The sequence below is a fragment of the Notechis scutatus genome, chromosome 6 (assembly GCF_049901735.1).
Source record: "Notechis scutatus isolate UNSWTSFEM ecotype Mainland chromosome 6, rNotScu1.2, whole genome shotgun sequence".
Lineage (NCBI taxonomy): Eukaryota > Metazoa > Chordata > Lepidosauria > Squamata > Elapidae > Notechis > Notechis scutatus.
This window is the reverse complement of record NC_142014.1, coordinates 25,767,486-25,788,482: the sequence shown is the minus strand read 5'-3', so window position 1 is coordinate 25,788,482 and position 20,997 is coordinate 25,767,486. Positions and strand designations below refer to the sequence as shown.

Genomic DNA, 20,997 nt, shown 5'->3' with positions numbered 1-20,997 from the left:
CAACCTGTCCATTTCTGCACAGTCTTAATATTTTCTGAATTACATCCTCATCTGATGGAGTGTTGTCATTTTTCCAATATTGTGCAAATACAATCCTGACTGCTGTCAATACATACAATATTAAATATACAGTCCCTTTATCATAGCCTTCTGGCATTATACCCACACATTTCCATATGTACATTGAGTGATTGTGTTTAGAAGTCTGATTCTTTTGGAGAATAGAGAGAACTGGAGCTCCTTAATTATCGCTATTGGTAGTCCTTGACTTAAAACCATTTGTTTAGTGACTGGAGTTACAAACAACACTGAAACAAGTGACTTATGACTGTTTTTCACACTTACGACCATTGAAGCATTCCCGTCGTTGCGTGATCAAAATTCAGATGTTTGGCAATGATAGCATGGGCAAAATACTTTGGATATGCTATAGAATTAGATAAACGGCAGAGGTTATGGGACAGGAATTATAAATTAACAATATTGACAGCATATAAATAAAATTTGTACAAGATGTTTTATAGATGGCACCTTGCACCGGCAAAATTAGCTAAGACAGTGGTGGCTAATCTTTTTGGGCTCCTGTGACAAAAATTGCACACGCACCAGCGTGCACACACTCGCACGCCAGCACCCAAAATGCAATGCGCGTGCCCTTCCCCACGCCCTCTGTGCATGCACGCGCAATCCCTCACCTCCCGCCACCCCCTTACCTGCACTACACCTCACAGCTGAGTTTTTAGGTTGGTTTGAGGCCTTTTTTGGCCTCCCAGAGGCTTGGAAAAGCCTCTGCAAGGCTTTTCAGGCTGGATTATAGGCCAGTTTCATCGTCACTTCCGGTATTACAGGCCTCAAACCAACTGGAAAAAAAAATCAGCTGTGAGGCGCGTGCATGTGCAGTGAGGTAAGTTTGCCTGCGGCTCGCGTGCCAGCACAAATGACTCTGTGTGCCACTCGTGGCACGCATGCCATAGGTTCTCCATCACGGAGCTAAGATATTCAAAGATAAATCCGCCAAATACTGGAAGTGCCACCGGACACCTGGAACATACTACCATATGTGGTGGACTTGTACAGAAGCTGAAAGATATTGGACAAAAATACCCACATGGTTGGAAAAAATGATAAAGCAACACAGATTTGAAACCTGAAATATTTTTATTAGGAATGGTACCTGAAGGTTACAATAAAGAAAAAAAAAACATTTAATTATACATGTATTTACAGCAGCTAGAATTGTATTTTCTCAAAATTGGAAAAGCGATAAGATACCGATAGAGGGGAAAGTATTTGAGAAAATATTTGAATGTGCAGAGATGAATAGGTTAATATTGGTAATCAAAGAAAAAGAAGAAATGGAATATTCCATGGTATGGGATTTATTTTATCAATGGTTGGAAAATAAAACAAATTAAAATGGATTAGATGAGTATATAGAGAAACAAGTTAAGATTATTAAATAATAATAGATATATCAAATAATAGCTATAAGAAAATGTGATTATTGTTATATTGGTAAGAAAAGGATTAATTATAATTGTAATCACAAGATGTATATACCCAGTCGACACATGATTTGAAATGAAAGATGGAATTATTGTAAATGCAAAATAAAAAACTTTTAAAAAATTCAGATATTTGCAAACCTCTATTTATGATGGTTGCAGAGTCCTGGGGTCGTGTGATTCCTTTTTGTGACCATTTTACAAGAGGGAAGCCAGATTTCATTTAACAAGGGCAGCGATTCGCTGAACGGCCGTAGCAAGAAAATTTGTCGAATGGAACAAAAACTTACTTAAACAATGGTTTCGCTCAGCAAGAGAAATTTGGGGGCTTGATAGTGGTCGTAAGCCAAGGACCACCTGTGTAAAACTTTGTGGTGACCGGGATGGAGGATGTTTGGTGCCTGCTTGGCTTTTCCAAAAACGGAGATGCCATCAAAGCCCTTTCTAAAAATTAAGATCTAACAGGACAGAATTGGGAAGTTAACTCCTTGGAATGGGGGGATGATGGATAGATGGATTGGACTTAAGTTTAGTTAGTTTTGTGAGAAGTCCAGTTTAACTTTGGACTTGACCCTGTCCTCTTTCATCCAAAGGTCAGGTAGAATAGAATAGGGAATTGAATGAAAATAGAATAGATTAGGAATAGAATAGGGGAATTGAATTAGAATAGAATAGGGAATAGAGAATAGAATAGGATAAAATAGAAAAATGGAGTGGAATGGAATAGAATACAGAATAGAATAGAATAATGGAGTGGAATGGAATAGAATAAAATAGAATATAGAATAGAATAATAGAATAGAATAATGGAGTGGAATAGAATAGAATAAATATAGAATAGAATAATGGAGTGGAATGGAATAGAATAGAATAATGGAGTTGAATGGAATAGAATAGAATAATGTAGTGGAATGGAATAGAATAGAATATAGAATAGAATAATGGAATAGAATAGAATAATGGAGTGGAATAGAATAGAATATAGTGGAATGGAATAGAATAGAGAATAAAATAAAATAATGTAGTGGAATGGAATGGAATAGAATAAAATAGAATATAGAATAGAATAATGCAGTGGAATAGAATAGAATAAATATAGAATATAATAATGGAGTAGAATGGAATAGAATAGAATAATGGAGTTGAATGGAATAGAATAGAATAGAATGATGGAGTGGAATGGAATAGAATAGAATATAGAATAGAATAATGGAATAGAATAGAATAATGGAGTGGAATAGAATGGAATAGAATAGAATAGAATTCTTGGCCAAGTGTGATTAGACAGAAGGAATTTGACTTCGGTGCATAAGCTCTCAGTGTACTTAAAAATACATTCATCGATTCATAAGATACAACACTTAGTGATAGTCATAGGGTATTAAATAAGCAATCAAAATCGTGCTAGGAAACTAAATAAAACAATATAAATCGTATATAAGCAACAAGGTTATAGTCATAAGTAGAAGGATATAGGTAATAGGAAGGATGACAAGAATAATAGTAATACAGTCAGTAAGTAGTTTGACAGTGTTGTGGGAATTAGTTGCTTAGCAGAATGATGGCATGTGGGGAAAAATACTAGATCTAAGAAGTTGCCTAACATTTGTCTGTTCTTCAGAGGTTTTGATGATTTTCCTGTGTGTTTCTATGGGATGGGGTTTTTTAGTTATGGGAAACATTTTTATCCAATGATGCACTACTACGTATTATTTATTTCAGTAGGAAATCAAACTCTACATTATCATTAATCATTTTGGTAGTATGGGAGATGTTAAGCATCCGATGATTCTCAGAGATTACAGGTAATCCTCAAGTTATGACCACAACTGAGCCCAGAATTTTTGTTGCTAAGTGAGGCACTGGTGAAGCGAGTTTTGCCCCATTTTATGACCTTTCCCTGCCACTTTTGTTAAGTGAATCACCACAGTCGTTAAGTTGGTAACACGGTTGTTAAATGAATCTGCCTTCCTCATTGACTTGGCTTGCCCCCGGGATGTTGCAACTATCATAAATAGGAACCTGTCGCCAAGCATCCGAATGTCAATCACGTGATCCTTGGGGATGCTGCAACGGTTGTAAGTGTGAAAAACGGTCGTAAGTCCCTTTCTCCAGTGATGTTGTAATATCCAACGGTCAGTAATTGAACTGGACTACCTGTGGACAGCATTCAGGTATTATCAGTAAACCTGTCTCTGCTATTCTAAGGTTAAGAAATAATCGTGTAATTAGCTCACAAAAGCCGAACTTCACAGAGTTATAATGTGATCATATATCACGGCAAAAAACACTCTCCTTTTGCGATAATAGAACTGGACGCAGTGGGAATTTCATTGTACCTAATCCGAACCTGCACAGTCGGTAAAAGTGTTGTTATTTTTTTTCCCGACTGCAAGAAACAGCAGCCTCTTCTCTATTCATGATAACCTGCTTTTATGTAAAGTCTGTTTAAATAGAAATCCCCTAGGAGACGCCATTTTCTTTATTAAAATATCAACTGACTGAACAATTCATCAGTGGAATGGCTTGCCTCCAGGAGTTATGGGTGCTCCGACACTGCGGGCTTTTTTCAAAAAAAGATTGGACAACTGTTTTTCCCTAGTGGTATAGGATCTCCTGCTTGAGCAGGAGGTTGGCCTAGAACAGGGGTCGCCAGCCTTTTGGACCTCAGGGACCACCAAACTCATAATTTTAAATCGCACGGAGCAAGAGACCCTGGGAAAACCCCAAAAAAAGTCTGCAGGAAAATTTCCCATCCGGTTTTCTTACCGATCGGTCATTCTTTATTTGGGATCGCAGGATACCGTCTCCAGCTCCGTTCTCAGGGGGAGAGAGAGAGAGACTTTTGGCTTCATGCAAGGAAAGCAGCAGAAGTCTTTCCCCCAAACTCCGCCAGAAATGAGTCTTTGTGAGACTTGTTGCCCCGGCGCAGCCTCTTGGAGCAGGATGCCCTGCAGGGTCCCAAAGACTCATTTCTGGCAGAGTTTGGGGGAGAGAAAGAAAGACTTTTGCTGCTATTCTTGTGTGCAGCCAAAAGCAGAAGAAGAAAGAAGCGGAAAGAAACAGCCCAGTGGCCAGGCAAGGTGAGTGGGGCAAGTGGGGCAAGTCCCCCCCCTCCACCCTTCCCCCCCTCCCCTCACTACCTCGTTTTCTTCTTTGCAAGCAATGCAAGCCTTGTGTTCCCACGGAGCCTGGATTAATTGCTTTGGGGGTGACATTTCTCTGCGGACCACCAAAATTTTCTCACGGACCACCAGTGGTCCCCAGCCCTCTGGTTGGCGACCACAGGACTAGAAGATCTCTACGGTCCCTTGCAACTGTTATTCTGTATTTTGTATGTATGTTTTTTTTTCCTATGTACTGGTAAGAGATCTAAAGGTTTATGTTATTCCCGCTTGCTTATTCTTTTGTTATTAGGCTGCACTTCTTTGGCCGTTCCCCTCGCTAAGAAGGAGGCACATTTATTCTGAGAAAGTTTCTTTTCTTTTTCTTTTTTCAATTTTTTTTAGACAAACACAAAAAAGAAAAGAACATTAAAAACAATGAACATGGTGCAATCCTCCTAACCCACATAATTGTCATACATTGCTAAGTCCCATATTACAATGCTACATATTTACATTCTGTATACATAGTGTACAATACATACATATAATCATTTCTTATTATCCCGATCCTTCCTCCTTTCTAACCAACAATAAAACTTATCCCATACTTTGTAATAATCCTATTCATCCTTATTTTTTAATTCTTTTGTCAATTTGCCCATTTCTGCGCACATCCAAATTTTCCTAATTATTCTATTTCACTTGGAGTTTCTTTACATTTTCATCGTTGTGCATGGGCCAATGTTGCAGCTGTGATTACATGAATTATTAGGTATATAATATTTTCATATTTTCCCACATTGAATCCTAACAAGAAAAATTCAGGTCTGTATTCTGCTACTCAGAAACTTTCAAGAGTTTTTGGCAGAGCTCTGGTTTAAAAAAAGGGGGGGGGTGCTGGGGGAGGAAATGATGAGCACATCTGTCTGATGAAAAGCTCTGTCAGCTTTTGTGAATTTGTAACAACCGTTTGTCGGGAATGGTATAAGTCAGTATTGGCTAATCTTTTTGGGCTCCTGTGCCAAAAATTGTGTGCATGCTCGCGCTCGCATGCCAGCACCCAGAAGGCAATGTGCCCCCCCCCACATCCCCTATGCATGTGTGCACAATCCCCACCCACCCCCACCCCTTTACGTGCACTGTGCCTCACAGCTGATTTTCTGCCGGTTTGAGGCCTTCTTCAGCCTCCCAAAGGCTTGAGGAAGGCTTCTGCAGGCTTTGCAGGCCGAAAACTAGCCTCGTTTTGTCACTTCTGGTATTTTCAGAAAAACAGGAAGTGATGAAATGGGGCTAGTTTTCGGCCTGCAAAGCCTTCCTGAAGCCTCAAACTTGGCAAAATCAGCTGTCAGGTGTGTACATGTGCAGTGAGGTAAGTTTGCCTGCAGCTCGCGTGCCGGCACAAATGGCTCTGTGTGCCACCTGTGGCACGTGTGCCATAGGTTCACCATCACGGGTATAAGTTCTGCTTGAGCAAGGGGTTGGACTAGAAGACTTCCAAGGTCCTTTCCAATTCTGTTATTCTATATTCTCTCTCTGGAGAAGAGAGAGAAAATAGAGAGGGCATGACGGTGAGCAGATCAGGAATACAGGTGTTCCTCGGCTTACGACCACAACTGAGGCCCAAGGTTGTGTTGCTAAGCAAGACAGAGTTTTGTCCCATTTTACAATCTTCCTTGCCACCGTTGCTAAATGAATCACCACCGTTGTTAACTAAGTAACACGGTCATTAAATGAATCTTGCTTCCCCATTGATTCGGCTTGTCAGACAGTCGCAGAAGGGGATCCCGGGACTCCCTGGGACAAAGCAACCGACATAAAGATGAGTCAGTTTCCAAGCATCCGAATTTTGACCACCTGACCAAGGGGATGCTGCCACAGTCATAAGTGTGAAAAAACGGTTCCTAAGTCACTTTTCCCTGTGCCATTTTAACTCCGAAAGGTCGCCAAACGAATTGCTATAGGTCAAGGACTATCTGTACTGGGCTCAGGTTAATAGGCGTGACTAGTTTCTGAAGAACCCATCTGGGGAAGCAAAATGGATTCTAGAATAATTTGGAGAAAGTGCTTGCTGCTTTTCTGCAAAAGAGGTTTGGTTCTGCTAATTATTAAGCTCAGCCCCCTGAAACCTCATGGTAACAGCTTTAACCAGTTGTGTCCACACTTTGTCTTCTGCAACCTGGATATTTTCTTGTGCGTGTGGATTGTGTGTTATACCGTGTTTCCCCAAAAATAAGACCCTGCCTTATATATATATTTTTTTTGCCACCAAAAAAGGCACCAGGTCTTATTTTCGGGGGATGCCATCCACTAACCTCACTTGTGTGCGTTGCCCCGGCCTCTTTTTTGCTGTCAGGGTCCTTCAGGAACTTCTTCTTCTGCGGCCGGAAAGGCTTTCCCGAAGGCCTCTGGATCGATCCGGAGCTTTGTTATCAGCTACAGAAGCCTTCGGGAAAGCCTTGCCAGCCTTGTGGGCTGCTGAAGAAATGGGCCAGCAAGGCAGGTGTTGGGGTGTGCGAGGCCTGGCTACAACTGTCAAAAAGGTAAGCAGTAGGGCAGCTTCAACCCCACCACCACCCTAGCTTAATTTTTATCCGTGCACTCGAGTGGGTAGGAATCTTAATTAGGGCTTATTTTAGAGGTAGGGCTTAAAATCAAGCTAGGACTTACTTTCAGGGTAGATCGTATTTTCGGGGAAACAGGGTATATTCCTTACCGGGAATTCTGTTTGGGAAAAAAAGTTCTGAGTCTCACTCACTGATGGTAGCACCACCAGAACTACCAATGTCTGCCTTGATTTTTGGCAATTGGTACTGTGTAGTTAATTCTGTTTTCATGAGGCATTTTATATATTCGTTAAAAGGGTTTGCTTGTGTTGTTCCCAAAACCTTAAAATGAAGTTTGGAAAAATATCTGGATGATTTTAAGGGTTGCTACCCGTTTCAATAAACTCTTTTAAGGATATGATTAAGTTAAATGGAATATTTTCTTGGCATGCAGTGGAGTGCCAAAAAAGCAGAAAAACGTTGGCAGAGCTAGGTAAAATAAGATATAAACCCATATCTGAGAGTTTATATACTACCTGTATTCTCTGAGTTTGGATCTTTTCCTGCAGAAATTTCATTAGCCCAACTGGTTAACTTCATTTACATCATCATAACACTGATGATGTTACCTAGTTGGGTAATGAAATGTCTGCAAGAAAAGAACCAATCTTGGAGAATACAGGAAGTCCTCGACTTACAATTGTTCATTTAGTGGCTGTTCGAAGTTAGAACGGCACTGAAAAAAGTGACTTACGACCATTTTTCACACTTACATTGTGGACGCATGGCAACTGACTCATACTTATGACCGTTGCTGTGTCCCAAGGTTATGTGACCAGCTTTTATGACCTTCTGACAAAGCAAAGTCAATGGGGAAGCCAGATTCCCTTAACAACCATGTTACTAATTTAACAACTGCAGTCATTCACTTAATAACGTAAAATCACGTCATTCGTGTAAAATGAAGCAAAATTCACTTAACAAATGTTTCACTTAGCAACAGAAATTTGGGGCTCAATTGTGGTTGTAAGTCAAGGACTACCTGTACCAAGCACCCTGAGCTACAAATATTTATCGAAATTGGCATCTTGGTGTGATCCCAACACCATTGTGAATCCCTATCATAATAGGATAGAATAACAGAATTGGAAGGGACCTTAGAGGTCTTCTAATCCAACCCCCTGCTCAGGCAGGAAATCCTACACCATTTCAGACAAAGAGTTGTCCAATCTCTTCTTAAAAACTTCCAGAGTTGGAGCATTCACAACTTCTAGAGGCAAGTTGTTCCACTGGTTAATTGATCTAACTATCAGGAAATTTCTCCTTAGTTCTAAGTTGCTTCTCTCCTTGATTAGTTTTCACCCATTGCCTCTTGTCCTGCCTTCAGGTGCTTTGGAGAATAGCTTGACTGCCTCTTCTTTGGGGCAGCCCCTGAGATATTGGAACACTGCTATCATGTCTCCCCTAATCCTTTTCATTAAACTTAGACATGCTCAATTTCCGCAAACATTTTTCATGTTTTAGCCTCCAGTCCCCTAATCATCCTTGTTGCTCTTCTCTGCACTCTTTCTAGAGTCTCAACGTCTTTTTTACATCGTGGTGACCAAAATTGGATGCAGCATTCCAAGTGTGGCCTTACCAAGGCCTTATAAAGTGGTATTAACACTTCACAGGGTCTTGATTCTATCCCTCTATTAATGCAGCCTAGGATTGCATTGGCTTTTTTGGCAGCTGCTGCACACTGCTGGCTCATATTTAAATGATTGTCCACTAGGATGCCAAGATCCCTGTCACAGTTATACTCAACCTCTTATTGCCGAAAGGCAAAAATTCAAGCTCCCTCTTGAAGGATCTACACATTCAATCTAAAAACTCCGAGTTTGCATCCATGTAGGCAGTGAGGAGGCAGCCAACTCTGGCCTGAACAGCAGCCTGACCAACATCCATTGGTTGGGGAAGATGACTTCAACCCCACTCAGCTCCTGTAGCATGAAAAAAGACACGGAGAAGGAAAACCAGACCCCCAAACAGAAGACAATTAAGGTAAGCAGAAGGGCCAAAGAGCCCAGGTGGTAGCCTTACATACAAGGTGGATTAAAAATATGTTTTGCTTGAAATTAGATTTTTTAATTTTTTTTATCAAATTTATTTTAATAAAATGCTCTTGGGGTAAAAAATCTATCGGTAACTAAAGATAGTTTTCTATTTAAGATACATTAATAATTTAGTTTATTCAGCATGAAATGGAGCTTAGTTATGTAGCACAAAGCTGCATAGTCTGCAGTATTTACAATTTTTTGGTAAACTCATTCCATGAATCGAGGTTGTACAAGCTGAGATAAAATTGCACCGCATTGATGGATTCACACAATTTCACAGTAACCATGAGATAAACCATAAAAAGAAGTTCAGGAATATTCCTTTACCCTGTTGTTTTACAAATCTATGTACACTACAAATTGTATGGTTGTTTGAAGAGAAATGGAGGAAGGGCAAGTGGTAAAAATGAAAGTGAAACCTTCTAAGCAGCTTATCAATATATTAAAAAGCGCTTGTCATTTCAGATCCATCATGGCAGCGGGGTGGGGGGGTGGGGGGTGGATTAGATGACTTACAAGGTCCCTTCCAACTCTGTTAATCTGTAGCCTGCTGCCTGCCATGTCCCTCACCTTGTGTCACTGCCGCATCTCCAACCGTCCCATTAAAGTGGATGGGATGGTTGGTGAGTCAATAGCAGGTCAGAGGAGGAGCCACTGCGGGACAGAGATGACAATTGCTCTTTAAAAATTATGATTTAAATTGAGCTGACTTCAAGCAAGCCTTTTTACTAGGGATTTAAATCATGATTTCCATCGGCTTGATATTAACTCAAATCCACCCTGCTTACTAAGCATGAAGCTTCTGCGAGACTGGAGGTTTCACGGGGCATACATGCATATGACTCTAGATCAGGGGCGGGATTCAAGAATCCCAGCAACTGGTTCGCCGCCCAGTTGCTGGGTGGCCTACCGGAACTTCTGGGAGGGCCGTTTTTCGCTTTTCCTAGGGTCCGGAGGCTTCCCTCAGGCCTCTGGGAGGGCAAAAATGGCCTCCCCTGGGCTCTGGAGGCCCTCCGGAAGCCGGAAACAGGCCCGTTTTGCGACTTCTGCTACTTCCGGTAGGGCCATTTTTCGCCTTTCCAAGGGTCCGGAGGCTTCCCTTAGGCTTCTGGGAGGGCGAAAAAGGCCTCCTTCGGGCTCCGGAGGCCTTCTGGAAGCCGGAAACAGGCTGGTTTCCGGACTTCTGGAAGGCCCATCTTCCCCTCTCCCAAAGCCTCTGCGTGGATTCTGCATTTACCTGCATCAAAAATGGGCCACGTGGAGACTCCGGGGAGGGGTGGAGCGGGGTTGGCTTTAACATCTGGTTCGCCCGAACCGGTGCGAACCGGTAGAATCCCACTCCTGCTGTCTGAGGGGTGTCAGGTTAATGTCATGAGAAGAACAGCCCCTTGCCACTTTCTAAGAGACCAGCTGACAAGCCAAGCACAGCAGTTGCCTGCACAGGTAGTCCTTGACTTATGTCAGTTCGTTTAATGACCGTTCAAAGCTACAACGGCACTTTTAAAAATGATTTATGCCTGGCTTCCTCTCCCCCCACTTACAACCGTTGCAATATCCATGTGATCAAAATTCAAATGCTTGGCAACCGATTCGTGTTTATGACAGTCACAGTGTTCCCGGGGTCATGTGATCCCCTTTTGCGACTATGACAAGTGACATCACTAGGAAGCTAAATTCACTTAACAACTCTGTCACTAATGTAACAACTGCAGTGATGTAAGTTGAGGACTACCCGTATTAATGCAAAAGTAAAAAGTTGAGACTCTAATGTTGTTGTCTTCTGTGCTAAAAAGACTCGGAAGTCCATGTCTTTTCTCTTTCTCCTCCTCCTCTTCTTCCCCTCTCCTCCTCTTCTTTTCCTTCTCCTCCTCCTCCTCCTCTCCTCTTCTCCTCCCCCCTCCTCCTCACTTTCCCCTTCCCTAGTTTCCCTTTATTTTCATTTTCCTTCATATTTTATATTCTGATAAACTAATAAAAAACTTTTGATACCCAACTGATTAATGGAATTCTGAAGAGCCGAGGATCCCAGAATCATCCTCATTGCTCTTTTCTTTTTTCTTTAAAGGCGTTTTTAAGATGAGATTGGAGTACCATTTGTCCGAAATGGTACAGGTTTTCTGACCTGAGCAGGTGGGTTGGACTAGATGACCTCCAAGGTCCCTTCCAACTCCGTTAATCCGCTCTCTTTCTACCCATTCCTTGCCGTTTCATAAGCCCCTGTGAAGGATCCTCAGTGAGTCAGGCTTTCGAATAGTATTGTCATAATATGGCAGGATGACTCAAAATTTCCAATCACCTGAGCGTGTCTTCACAAAGAGCACATCCACCACGTAGGCCGGTATCTTTAGAAAGTTAAAAGGGTAGATACAAGACCGTGAATTATGCGTGGAACAATTGCTCTAGGTGGGAAGCGGTTGAGCTGTTCTCAATTGGGGAAAAGAAAAGAAAAATTAATATACATCTGCCAAATTGGTGGGGGGGGGGAATTGCAGATGGGAAAATTTAAGACCCGTGGAGACAAAATGGATGCCTTTTCTTCACTGAACATGTGGACCAGAACGATTTTGGTGGCATTTTCCATGATAACAGTCATCAATGTTCTGCAAACTTGCAACTTTATACAGTCCCCGACTTATAACAGTCCAGATGGCTCTTTAAAAAAAGTACCTTGGGTACAGTGAAGAATGTTTTAATATCTGTTACGGTGGGAGGGAGTTGCCCTAAATCAGTGGTGGTTAACCTTTTTGGGCTCCTGTGACAAAAATTGCGCACTCGCGTGCCAGCACCTAGAAAATAATGCACACAGCCCCCCCATGCCCCCTGCACATGCATGTGCAATTCCCCCCCCCCCAACGCTGCCCCCTTACATGCACTGCGCCTCCCAGCTGATTTTCATCCCGTTTGAGGTTTTTTCGGCCTGCCAGAGGCTTGAGGAAAGCTGCTGCAGGCTTTGCAGGTCGAAAAGTGGGCCCATTTCCTCACTTCCGGTATTTCCGGAAATGCAGGAAATGATAAAACGGGCCTATTTTTACTCCTACAAAGCCTACAGAGGCTTTTGTCAAGCCTCTGGCAGGCCGAAAAAGCCCCAAAAATCAGTTGGGAGGTGTGATGGCAAACCTATGGCATGTGTTTCACAGGTTGTATGCAGGGCCATTTATGCGGGCACGCGAGCCCCAGGCAAACTTACCTCACTGCACATGCGCGTGCCTCACAGCTGATTTTTGGCCTGTTTGAGGCCTTTTTCAGCCTCTCAGAGGCTTGAGGAAAGCCTTTACAGGCCAAAAAATAGGCCCGTTTCGTCACTTCCTGTATTTCCAGAAATACTGGAAGTGACGAAATGGGTCCATTTTTCAGCCTGCAGAAGCTTTCCTCAAGCCTCTGGGAGGCCGAAAAAGGCCTCAAACGGGCTGAAAATCAGCTGGGAGGTGCAGCGCAGGTAAGGGAGCAGCAATGGGGGGATTGCATGCACTTGCGCAGGGGCATGGGGGGTGCGTGCAATGCCTTCTGGGTGCTGGCATATGAGTGCACGAGCGCGAGCGCACACAATTTTTGGCACAGGAGCCCAAAAAGATTAGCCACCACTGATATAAGGGTTTATATTCTTTGGAGACAGCTGGTCATTTGTATCCCTTTATTGCAGAGGGTTTTTGTACGATGCCTTTCCTTTCTTAATTTTGATTTTTTCTTTTCTTCCCCTATTCCAGTCTGAGGGGAGTCCCACAGCCGCCACCGTCTCTTCTGCTTTGTGGAAGGAATCCTTTTCTGAACGGCCCCCGTACTCTTACATGGCCATGATCCAGTTCGCCATTAACAGCACCGAGAAGAAGCGCATGATGCTGAAAGACATCTACACCTGGATCGAGGATAATTTCCCCTATTTCAAGCATGTTGCCAAGCCAGGCTGGAAGGTAAGACAGCTTTTGAACTGTAAAAAAAAAACATATTGGAAAAGATGATGAGTAATATTATAAAATGTTATTAAAATAGAATAGAATAGAATTCTTTATTGGCCAAGTGTGATTGGGCAGTTTTTTTTGTACAATACAGGTAGTCCTTGGCTTACAATCACAACTTGGTGTGGCCGACTGGGTGGGCGTGGCCAGCTTGACACCACTCCCCAAACTGCTGGCATGTTTGCCCTTCGCATTGGGTAGGCCGGGCCGAAGCGACGCAGGCTGGGCCCTTACATTTTCCAGGCCGGCCCCATGGGTCAGATCTGTCCCGTGTGGCCTTGTGTTTGACACCTCTGTTTTAGCGGTTTGTTGAAGCACGTGGTGACACAATTATTTTGCTAGTGCAAGAGACCCCCAAAAATGCTTTTTTCAGAAGGCAACTGGACTTTCTTGTTTTTTCCTTTTGAAGACATTTTGCTTCCCATCCCAGAAGCTTCTTTAGCTCTGACAGGATGGTAGGGAATGGAAGGAATTATACTCGTCCTTTTTAGAGAGTCATTGAGGCCACTTGGAGGTTGGGTCACCTGAGTTAGTGCTCCTGGTTCTTGTAGGCTGCATTTTTTTCCTCTGGAAATCCATTCCTACTCTTACACCATTCCAAGGGAGTTCATCCCAAATTGTATAGCTAAAAGTCTATAGAGATTCTCAGCCATCCAGGTCATGGTTCTCCCAAAGGTGCTTTTTTTTCAGGAGGCAACTGGACTTTCTGGTTTTTCTTTTGAAGACATTTCGCTACCCATCCCAGAAGCTTCTTCAGCTTTGACAGGATAGTGAGGAATGGAAGGATTTATATTCCTTGCAGACAGTTGGTCATTTGCATTCTTTTTAGAGAGTCGATGAGGCTGCTTGGAGGTTTATCTGTGTCCTCAGAGTCACCTGAGTGGTGCTTCTGGCTTCTGTAGGCTGTAATTTCTCCTCTGGAAATCCATTCCGACTTCCACGCCATTCCAAGGGTGTTCATCCCAAATTGTACAGCTAAACATCCCAAATTGTACAGTCTGTAGATATTCTCCATCATCCTGGTCATGGTTTTCCCAAAGGTGCTTTTTCAGGAGGCAACTGGACTTTCTTTTTTTCTTTTTTTTTTAAAAATCCAGTCAGAGCTGAAGAAGCTTCTTGGATTAGAAGTGAAATGTCTTCAAAAGAAAAAACAAGAAAGCCTAGTTGCCTCTTGAAATAGCATCTTTAGAACATCCCTTAGATAGTTTTTTTTTCAACCCTGGCAACTTGGAGATGAGGGGAGTTCAGTCTCCCAGAAGTCCCCAGCCAGCATAGCATACTTAACTGGGGAATTTTGGGATTTGAAGCCCAGCCATCTTCAGGCTGCCACGGCTGAGAAACAATACTCTGAGATTTTGCAACCAATTTTTTTTTTGCAGACTCAGTTTTAGGGATGGGTGGAATAAACTTACTGCCTGGGGACCTCGAGTGTGCAGGGGGTAGCTTTTTCCTAAATCAGAACAGAAATGAATAAATAAAACATTGAAATCTTGCTCGGGTCTTCCTCAATAATTCAACCGGCAAGAGGCTATTCTCGCAGCGATACGGACCAGCAAACGATCCAGATGGCTTCGCTGCCTCCAAGAACCTGTAAAAGAATATCCATTTCGAGATAGTGCCACTCTGGGAGCTGCTAACATCATATCTTCGTCCTCCAGTGTAAGATTTGCCATCATCCATCTCCTCCCAGCCTCCCTATATCCTTTACAGTAGGCAGGACCAATCTCCATTCAACAGGAAAATGGAGTAAAACCCCGAGAGCATAAATGTTTATCCCCTGGCGCTTCAATTCCCAACAGGCTCTGGTCTTGAAATGGCTGTTGAGGAAGAAAAATAGCCCTGAAGGCCCGCTTTGCAAAAACTGCTGAACAGAAATTCATTTAGAACAGGGGTGGGTGGGTGGAAGGAAGGAAGGAAGATAGATTATAATGAGAGTGAGTGAGCGTCTCAGGGAAGACCCTGCATTAGCACTTAGCCACAACAGGTGCCTCCAACACGAGGCCTGCATCGGGGGCCCTCTGAGGTCAAACACAGCCTGTTGCAAGTGATTCTGCCTCTTTTATGTCCCACTTCTAAAATAATTTTACATCTGACCTCTCTCTCTTCTCATCCTTTCTTTCTCCTTTCTTGACCCACTCTCTAGCGGGTATATTAACTGTTCTCTTTCATATTCCATCCATCCGGTACCATAGGCTACGAGCCAGGAAAGCAAGAAGAGAATATTTATAGATCAGATTTGAACTTAGTGCACTTTGAGCTTGGTTGTTTTCTTGGAAACGCTTCATTGCCAAAATAACCCCATCAGTGCACTGATGATGTGACCTAGTTTGGTAACGAGACGTCTGCCAGAAAGCAACCCAGCTCAGAGAACCACCAAGGACCCCACATACCCCACTCTCCTCCTCCTCCTCCATTATTCCTCAAACCCTATTCCCTTCTAGCACTGATGATATTACCTAGTTTGGTAATGAGATGTCTGCAAGAAAGCAACCAAGCTCAGAGACCACCAAGGACCTTACAGCCCCCCCCTCCTCCTCCTCCTCCTTTCCTCAAACCCTATTCCCTTCTAGCATTGATTATGTTAGCTAGTTTATCAATGAGATGTCTGCAAGAAAGCAACCACAGCCCCCCTCCTTCTCCTCTTCCTCCTCCATCATTCCTTGTAGCACTGATGGTGCTACCTAGTTTGGTAATGAGACGTCTGCTAGAAAGCAACCAAGCTCGGAGAGCAACAAGGACCCCTCAGCCTTCCTCCTCTTGCTCCTCCTCCTCCTGCTTCTCCTCCATCATCATCATTCCTCAAACCCTATTCCTTCTAGCACTGATGATGTTACCTAGTTTGGGTAACGAGACGCCTGCCAGAAAGCAGCCAAGCTCAGAGGCCCCCAAGGACCCCACAGTGTGGGGAATCGCATTGCTTCACCTTTACGTACTTCTTTCCCTCCGAACCTGGCTACCTTTTTTATTTTTATTTTTTGGCGACTGGAAGTAACGAACGTTTTATCTTTGCAATGCAGAACTCCATCCGTCACAACCTTTCCCTTCATGACATGTTTGTTCGGGAGACATCCGCCAATGGGAAAATTGCATTCTGGACCATTCATCCTGAAGCAAACCGCTACCTGACGCTGGACCAGGTGTTCAAGGTAAGCACCAGGCAGGGAAGGAACCTTCCCATTGCTTGGTGTCCCTACAATTTTAGTAGCTAAAGCGACAGACTTTTATCTAAGTGAAGAGGGGGCATGTTGACAGCCAACACCTGTTGGAGACTAAGGGCAAGGTGAATGAATGTGGATGCAAGGCTCAGGTAGATGTGTACATGTAGTCCTTGATTTTTTTCTGCCTGAGTAGAGGGTTGGGCTAGAAGACCTCCAAGGACCCTTCTAACTCTGTTATTCTATTCCAAAGGTGCATTTCTGAAGCCATCAACCCCGGATAGCCCTTTTTTCCAGGGTGGTCTTTTTATTATACTGAGTTCCCTTGTAAGAACTCCCTTAGGAGCATGACTTGGGCACAATTTCAAAGACTTTGGAGAAAAATCTATTTATAGTCTTGGTCGCCGTCTTTTAGAAATTATTTTTTTGTAAAAGTGCTGTGTCTCGTGGCAATAGTCAAAGTGGCAAGGAGGATCTTGACCTTCCAAAATGAGGCTTCAGCATTATTGAGACCCATCCAAATTTAATCCCCATGACAAGGCGAATTTGGTGATTGGAGAAATGGTATCAGATAACAGACTGAGTCAGACAAATCCCTGGGCAGGAGACTGAGAGGAGACGAGGTCCCTCTTAACCATTCAGAATGACAAACCATCCCTGCCTCTTTTCATTGGACGAGAATCAACAGTCTCCATCTTTCTTTTTCTCCAGGGTGGAAATTCATAGATCTGGTGCCTATGGAGATTCTCAGTCGTCCATGTTCAGAGTTTTGCAGCGTAAATTCAGCACCAGAAAAGTAAACACAGATGACTGAGGCTTCATTGAACTTCTTTATAAACATAGGAAGTAAATTTTACAATACCAGTTGTAGATTTCTCCAACATGGAGCAAACTCAAAACAGAAGCAGACATGTCACAGGTTCAGAACGGAGAAGCAACTCAACTTCGGCCGACAAGCAAGTTAGTTTGTTACGCAGCAGAGGAGAGAAGCAGTTTCATCTTCAATAGACAGACTCAGAGCTTAATATAGAGTCACCCCTAGGCTACTTCTAGCTTCAGTTTCCAAACAGTCCTCATTGGCTGACTTAGTTGCTATGCCTATTCATTGACTGACCTGGTTACCAATGCTCTATTCCAGTTCATGAATATACTCCGACAATCCAGTTTCATGGTTGTCCCAAAGGTGCTTTTTCAGGAGGCAACTGGACTTTCTGTTTTTCTTTTCTTTTGAGGATGTTTCGCTTCTCATCCAAGAAGCTTCTTCAGCTCTGGCTGGATGGAGGGGGGAATGGAAGGATTTACACTCCTTGGGTCATTTGCATCCTTTTAGAGAGCCGTTGAGGCCACCTGGAGGCTCGACTGTGTCCTCAGGGTTTCACCTAAATGGTGCAAATGGATGTGGAGCCTTCTAAGAGCTGCTGAAAGGGCGGTGTTATAGATTGGAGATAGAGGATGTTGTATCCCTCCCCCTTTGTTGAGAGGGGGGTTCAATTTTGACACAGATTGGCCTCTTTGACCCCTCTTTCAAACCCGTGGTCCTCTCTTTCCAAAATGTGGACTTTGCTGTCTTCAAAAGAGTGGCCCTTTGTCTTTTAAATGCAGATGGACTTCTGAATCTCGTCCTGGTGGGTTTGTTCTCCTATGTTGTGCCATGCGTTTGTGAAGTGGTTGTTTCGTTTCCCCAAATGTACAGCACTGGACGTGGCTCACTGCATTGTACTGCACATACCACATTGCTTAGTGCGTGTCTGGTTATGGGCACTAAAACCCCAGTCAGAGCTGAAGAAGCTTCTTGGATGAGAAGCGAAATGTCTTCAAAGAAAAAAAAGAAAGTCCCGTTGCCTCTTGGAAAAAAAGCACTTTTGGGTTTATTCTAGATGGCCTCTTTGACCCCTCTTTCAAACCAGAGGTCCTCTCTGTGCAAAATGTGGACTTTGCTGTCTTTCAAAAGAAGTGGCCTTTTGTCTTTTAAATGCAGATGGGTTGCCGATTCCTGTCCTTGGCTGCCTGCAAGGAGTATAAATCTATGATCCTTTAGCAACCCAAAGATTTAGATCTTTGACTTATGACCACAATTGAGCCTGGAAACTTCCCTGGCTAAGCGAGATAGTTGTTCAGTGAATTTTCCATTTTACCACCTTTCCTGCCACCGTTGCTAAGCGAATCACTGCAGTTGTTCAGTTAGCAACACGGTCTCGTTGTTAAGTGAAACTGGCTTCCCCATGGAATTTACTCGTCAGTAGGACACAAACAGGGATCGCATCAGGGTGGATTAGATTTAAAATCAACTCGATTTAAATCATAATTTTTAAAGAGCAGCTGTGATCTCTGCCCCGCAGTGGCTCCTCCTCTGACCTACTGTTGACTCACCGACCGTCCCATTCCCTTTAATGGGACGCTTGGAGATGCGGTAGTGACAACAAGGTGAGGGATGTGGCAGGCAGCAGGTGAGTGGATGCCTACTAACGCGCTGCCATGGTGGATCTGAAATGACAGGTGCTCTTTAATATATTGATTAGAATGGGACAGAATAGAATAGAATTCTTCATTGGCCAAGTGTGATTGGACACACAAGGAATTTGTTTGGTCTCAGTGTACATAAAAAAAAGATACATTTGTCAAGAATCATAAGGTACTACACTTAATAATAGTCATAAGGTACAGTAAGCAATCAAATCATACTAGGAAACAGTCAGTATAAATCCTAAGGATACAAGCGACAACGTTACAGTCATAAGTGGCAGGGGATGGGTGATAAGAAGTGATGAGAAGATTAGCAGTAATCGTTGTGCAGACTTTGTAAATAGTTGGACAGTGTTGAGGGAATTTGTTTAGCAGAGTGATGGCGTGCAGGAAAAAACCTGTCCTTGTGTCTAGTTGTGCTGGTGTGCAGTGCTCTATGGCGTTGTTTTGAGGGTAGGAGTTGAAACAGTTTATGTCCAGAATGTGAGGGGTCTGTAGCAGAGGTGGAATTCAGCAGGGTCTGACCAGTTCTGGAGAACCGGTAGCGGAAATTTTGAGTAGTACAGAGAACCAGCAAATACTACTACCTCTGATTGGAGATTTTGCAGTATCCTTCCCCTGCCACGCCCACCAAGCCACATCCACAGAACTAGTAGTAAAAAAATTTGAATTCCACCACTGGTCTGTAGATAGTTTCACAGCCCTCTTTTTGACTCGTGCAGTATACAGGTCCTCGACTGAAGGCAGGTTGGTAGTAATTGTTTTTTCTGCAGTCCTAATTATCCTCTGAAGTCTGTGTCTGTCTTGCTGGTTGCAGAACCAAACCAGACTGTTATAGAGGTGCAGATGACAGACTCCATCATTCCTCTGTAGAACTGGATCAGCAGCTCCTTGGGCAGTTTGAGCTTTCTGAAGTTGGCGCAGAAAGAACATTCTTTGTTGTGCTTTTTTGATGACGTTTTTGAAGTTAGGTGTCCATTTTAGGTCTTGTGATATGATAGAACCTAGAAATTTGAAGGCCTCGACTGTTGATACTGTGTTGTCTAGTATTGTAAGAGGTGGTGGTATGGGAGGGTTTCTCCTAAAGTCTACCACCATTTCTACAGTTTTAAGTGTTTCCAAACTTCTAAGTTTCTTAGGTTTCACGTTCATTTTTGCTGCTTGTCCTTCCTCCACAGACTTAAGAGTCTGGGGGCACATATGCATTTCTCTTCAAACAACCATACAATTTGTAGTGTACCTAGATTTGCAAAACAATGGGTTAAAGGAATATTCCTGAACTTCGTTTTATGATTTATTTCATGGTTACTGTGAAATTAGGTGAATGCATCAAGGCGGTGCATGTTATCTCAGCTTGCAGAGCCTGGATTCATGGAATGAGTTTGCCAAAAAATTGTAAATACTGCAGACTATGCAGCTTTGTGCTACATAACTAAGCTCCATTTCATGCTGAATAAACTAAATTATTAATGTATCTTAAATAGAAAGCTATCTTTAGATAGATTTTTTTTTTTACCCCAAAAGCATTTTATTAAAATAAATTTGATAAAAATAAAACAAAATCCGATTTAAATTTTTAAAAAAAATCAGATTTAAATTTTAAAAAATCTGGGTTTTTAAAAAAAAATTTTTTAAAAAAATCATTGATATTTTATCCATCCTGGATCACATGATCCCGGGACATAAATAGATGGCCAGTGAATTTTGATCATGTGGCCATGGGGAGGCGACATGGTGAGAAAAATGTTTTTTTCCAGTGCCGTTACAACTTAGAATGGCCACTAAACAAATGGTTGTAAGTCAAATATTATCTCCATCCCTTTTTCTTTCTTTTGAACCCGAAGTGGCAATAACACATCAGGGTTGCTGCCTTTAGAAAGATCCTTAAACATCAGAAAAGGTATATAAAAATCTTGCGGTTCCTCCCCGGATCTGCAGCTCCAGCTCTCCTGCCAGGAAAAAGCTGCAATATTTCCTGTGTTCCGTCCAAATCTTTCTCACCCTGAAGGGTCAGGCAGAATAGCCCAAAGGATGAGTATTGTGAGGACAGCCAAGCCTGATTTGAATTGGCAAGACACGTTGCTCAAGCTCTGGATTATGGGCTGTGCATTGATCAGTAGGACTGATCCAGGGGTGGGCTTCAAAAAATTTAGCAGTGGATTCTCTGCCTGG

At 42.9% G+C, this 20,997-nt stretch overlaps 1 protein-coding gene across 2 annotated transcripts in view; it reads left to right on the top strand.

Moving 5' to 3' along the window:
• FOXM1 (forkhead box M1) overlaps window positions 1–20,997 on the top strand; it is a 34,483-nt gene that overhangs the window by 4,578 nt on the left and 8,908 nt on the right. For both annotated transcript variants that reach the window (XM_087967720.1, XM_026679247.2), the window contains 3 exons: window positions 9,050–9,198; window positions 12,959–13,162; window positions 16,225–16,353. In XM_087967720.1, the coding sequence (XP_087823846.1) occupies window positions 9,050–9,198; window positions 12,959–13,162; window positions 16,225–16,353 (482 nt within the window). The remainder of the gene's footprint in view (window positions 1–9,049; window positions 9,199–12,958; window positions 13,163–16,224; window positions 16,354–20,997) is intronic.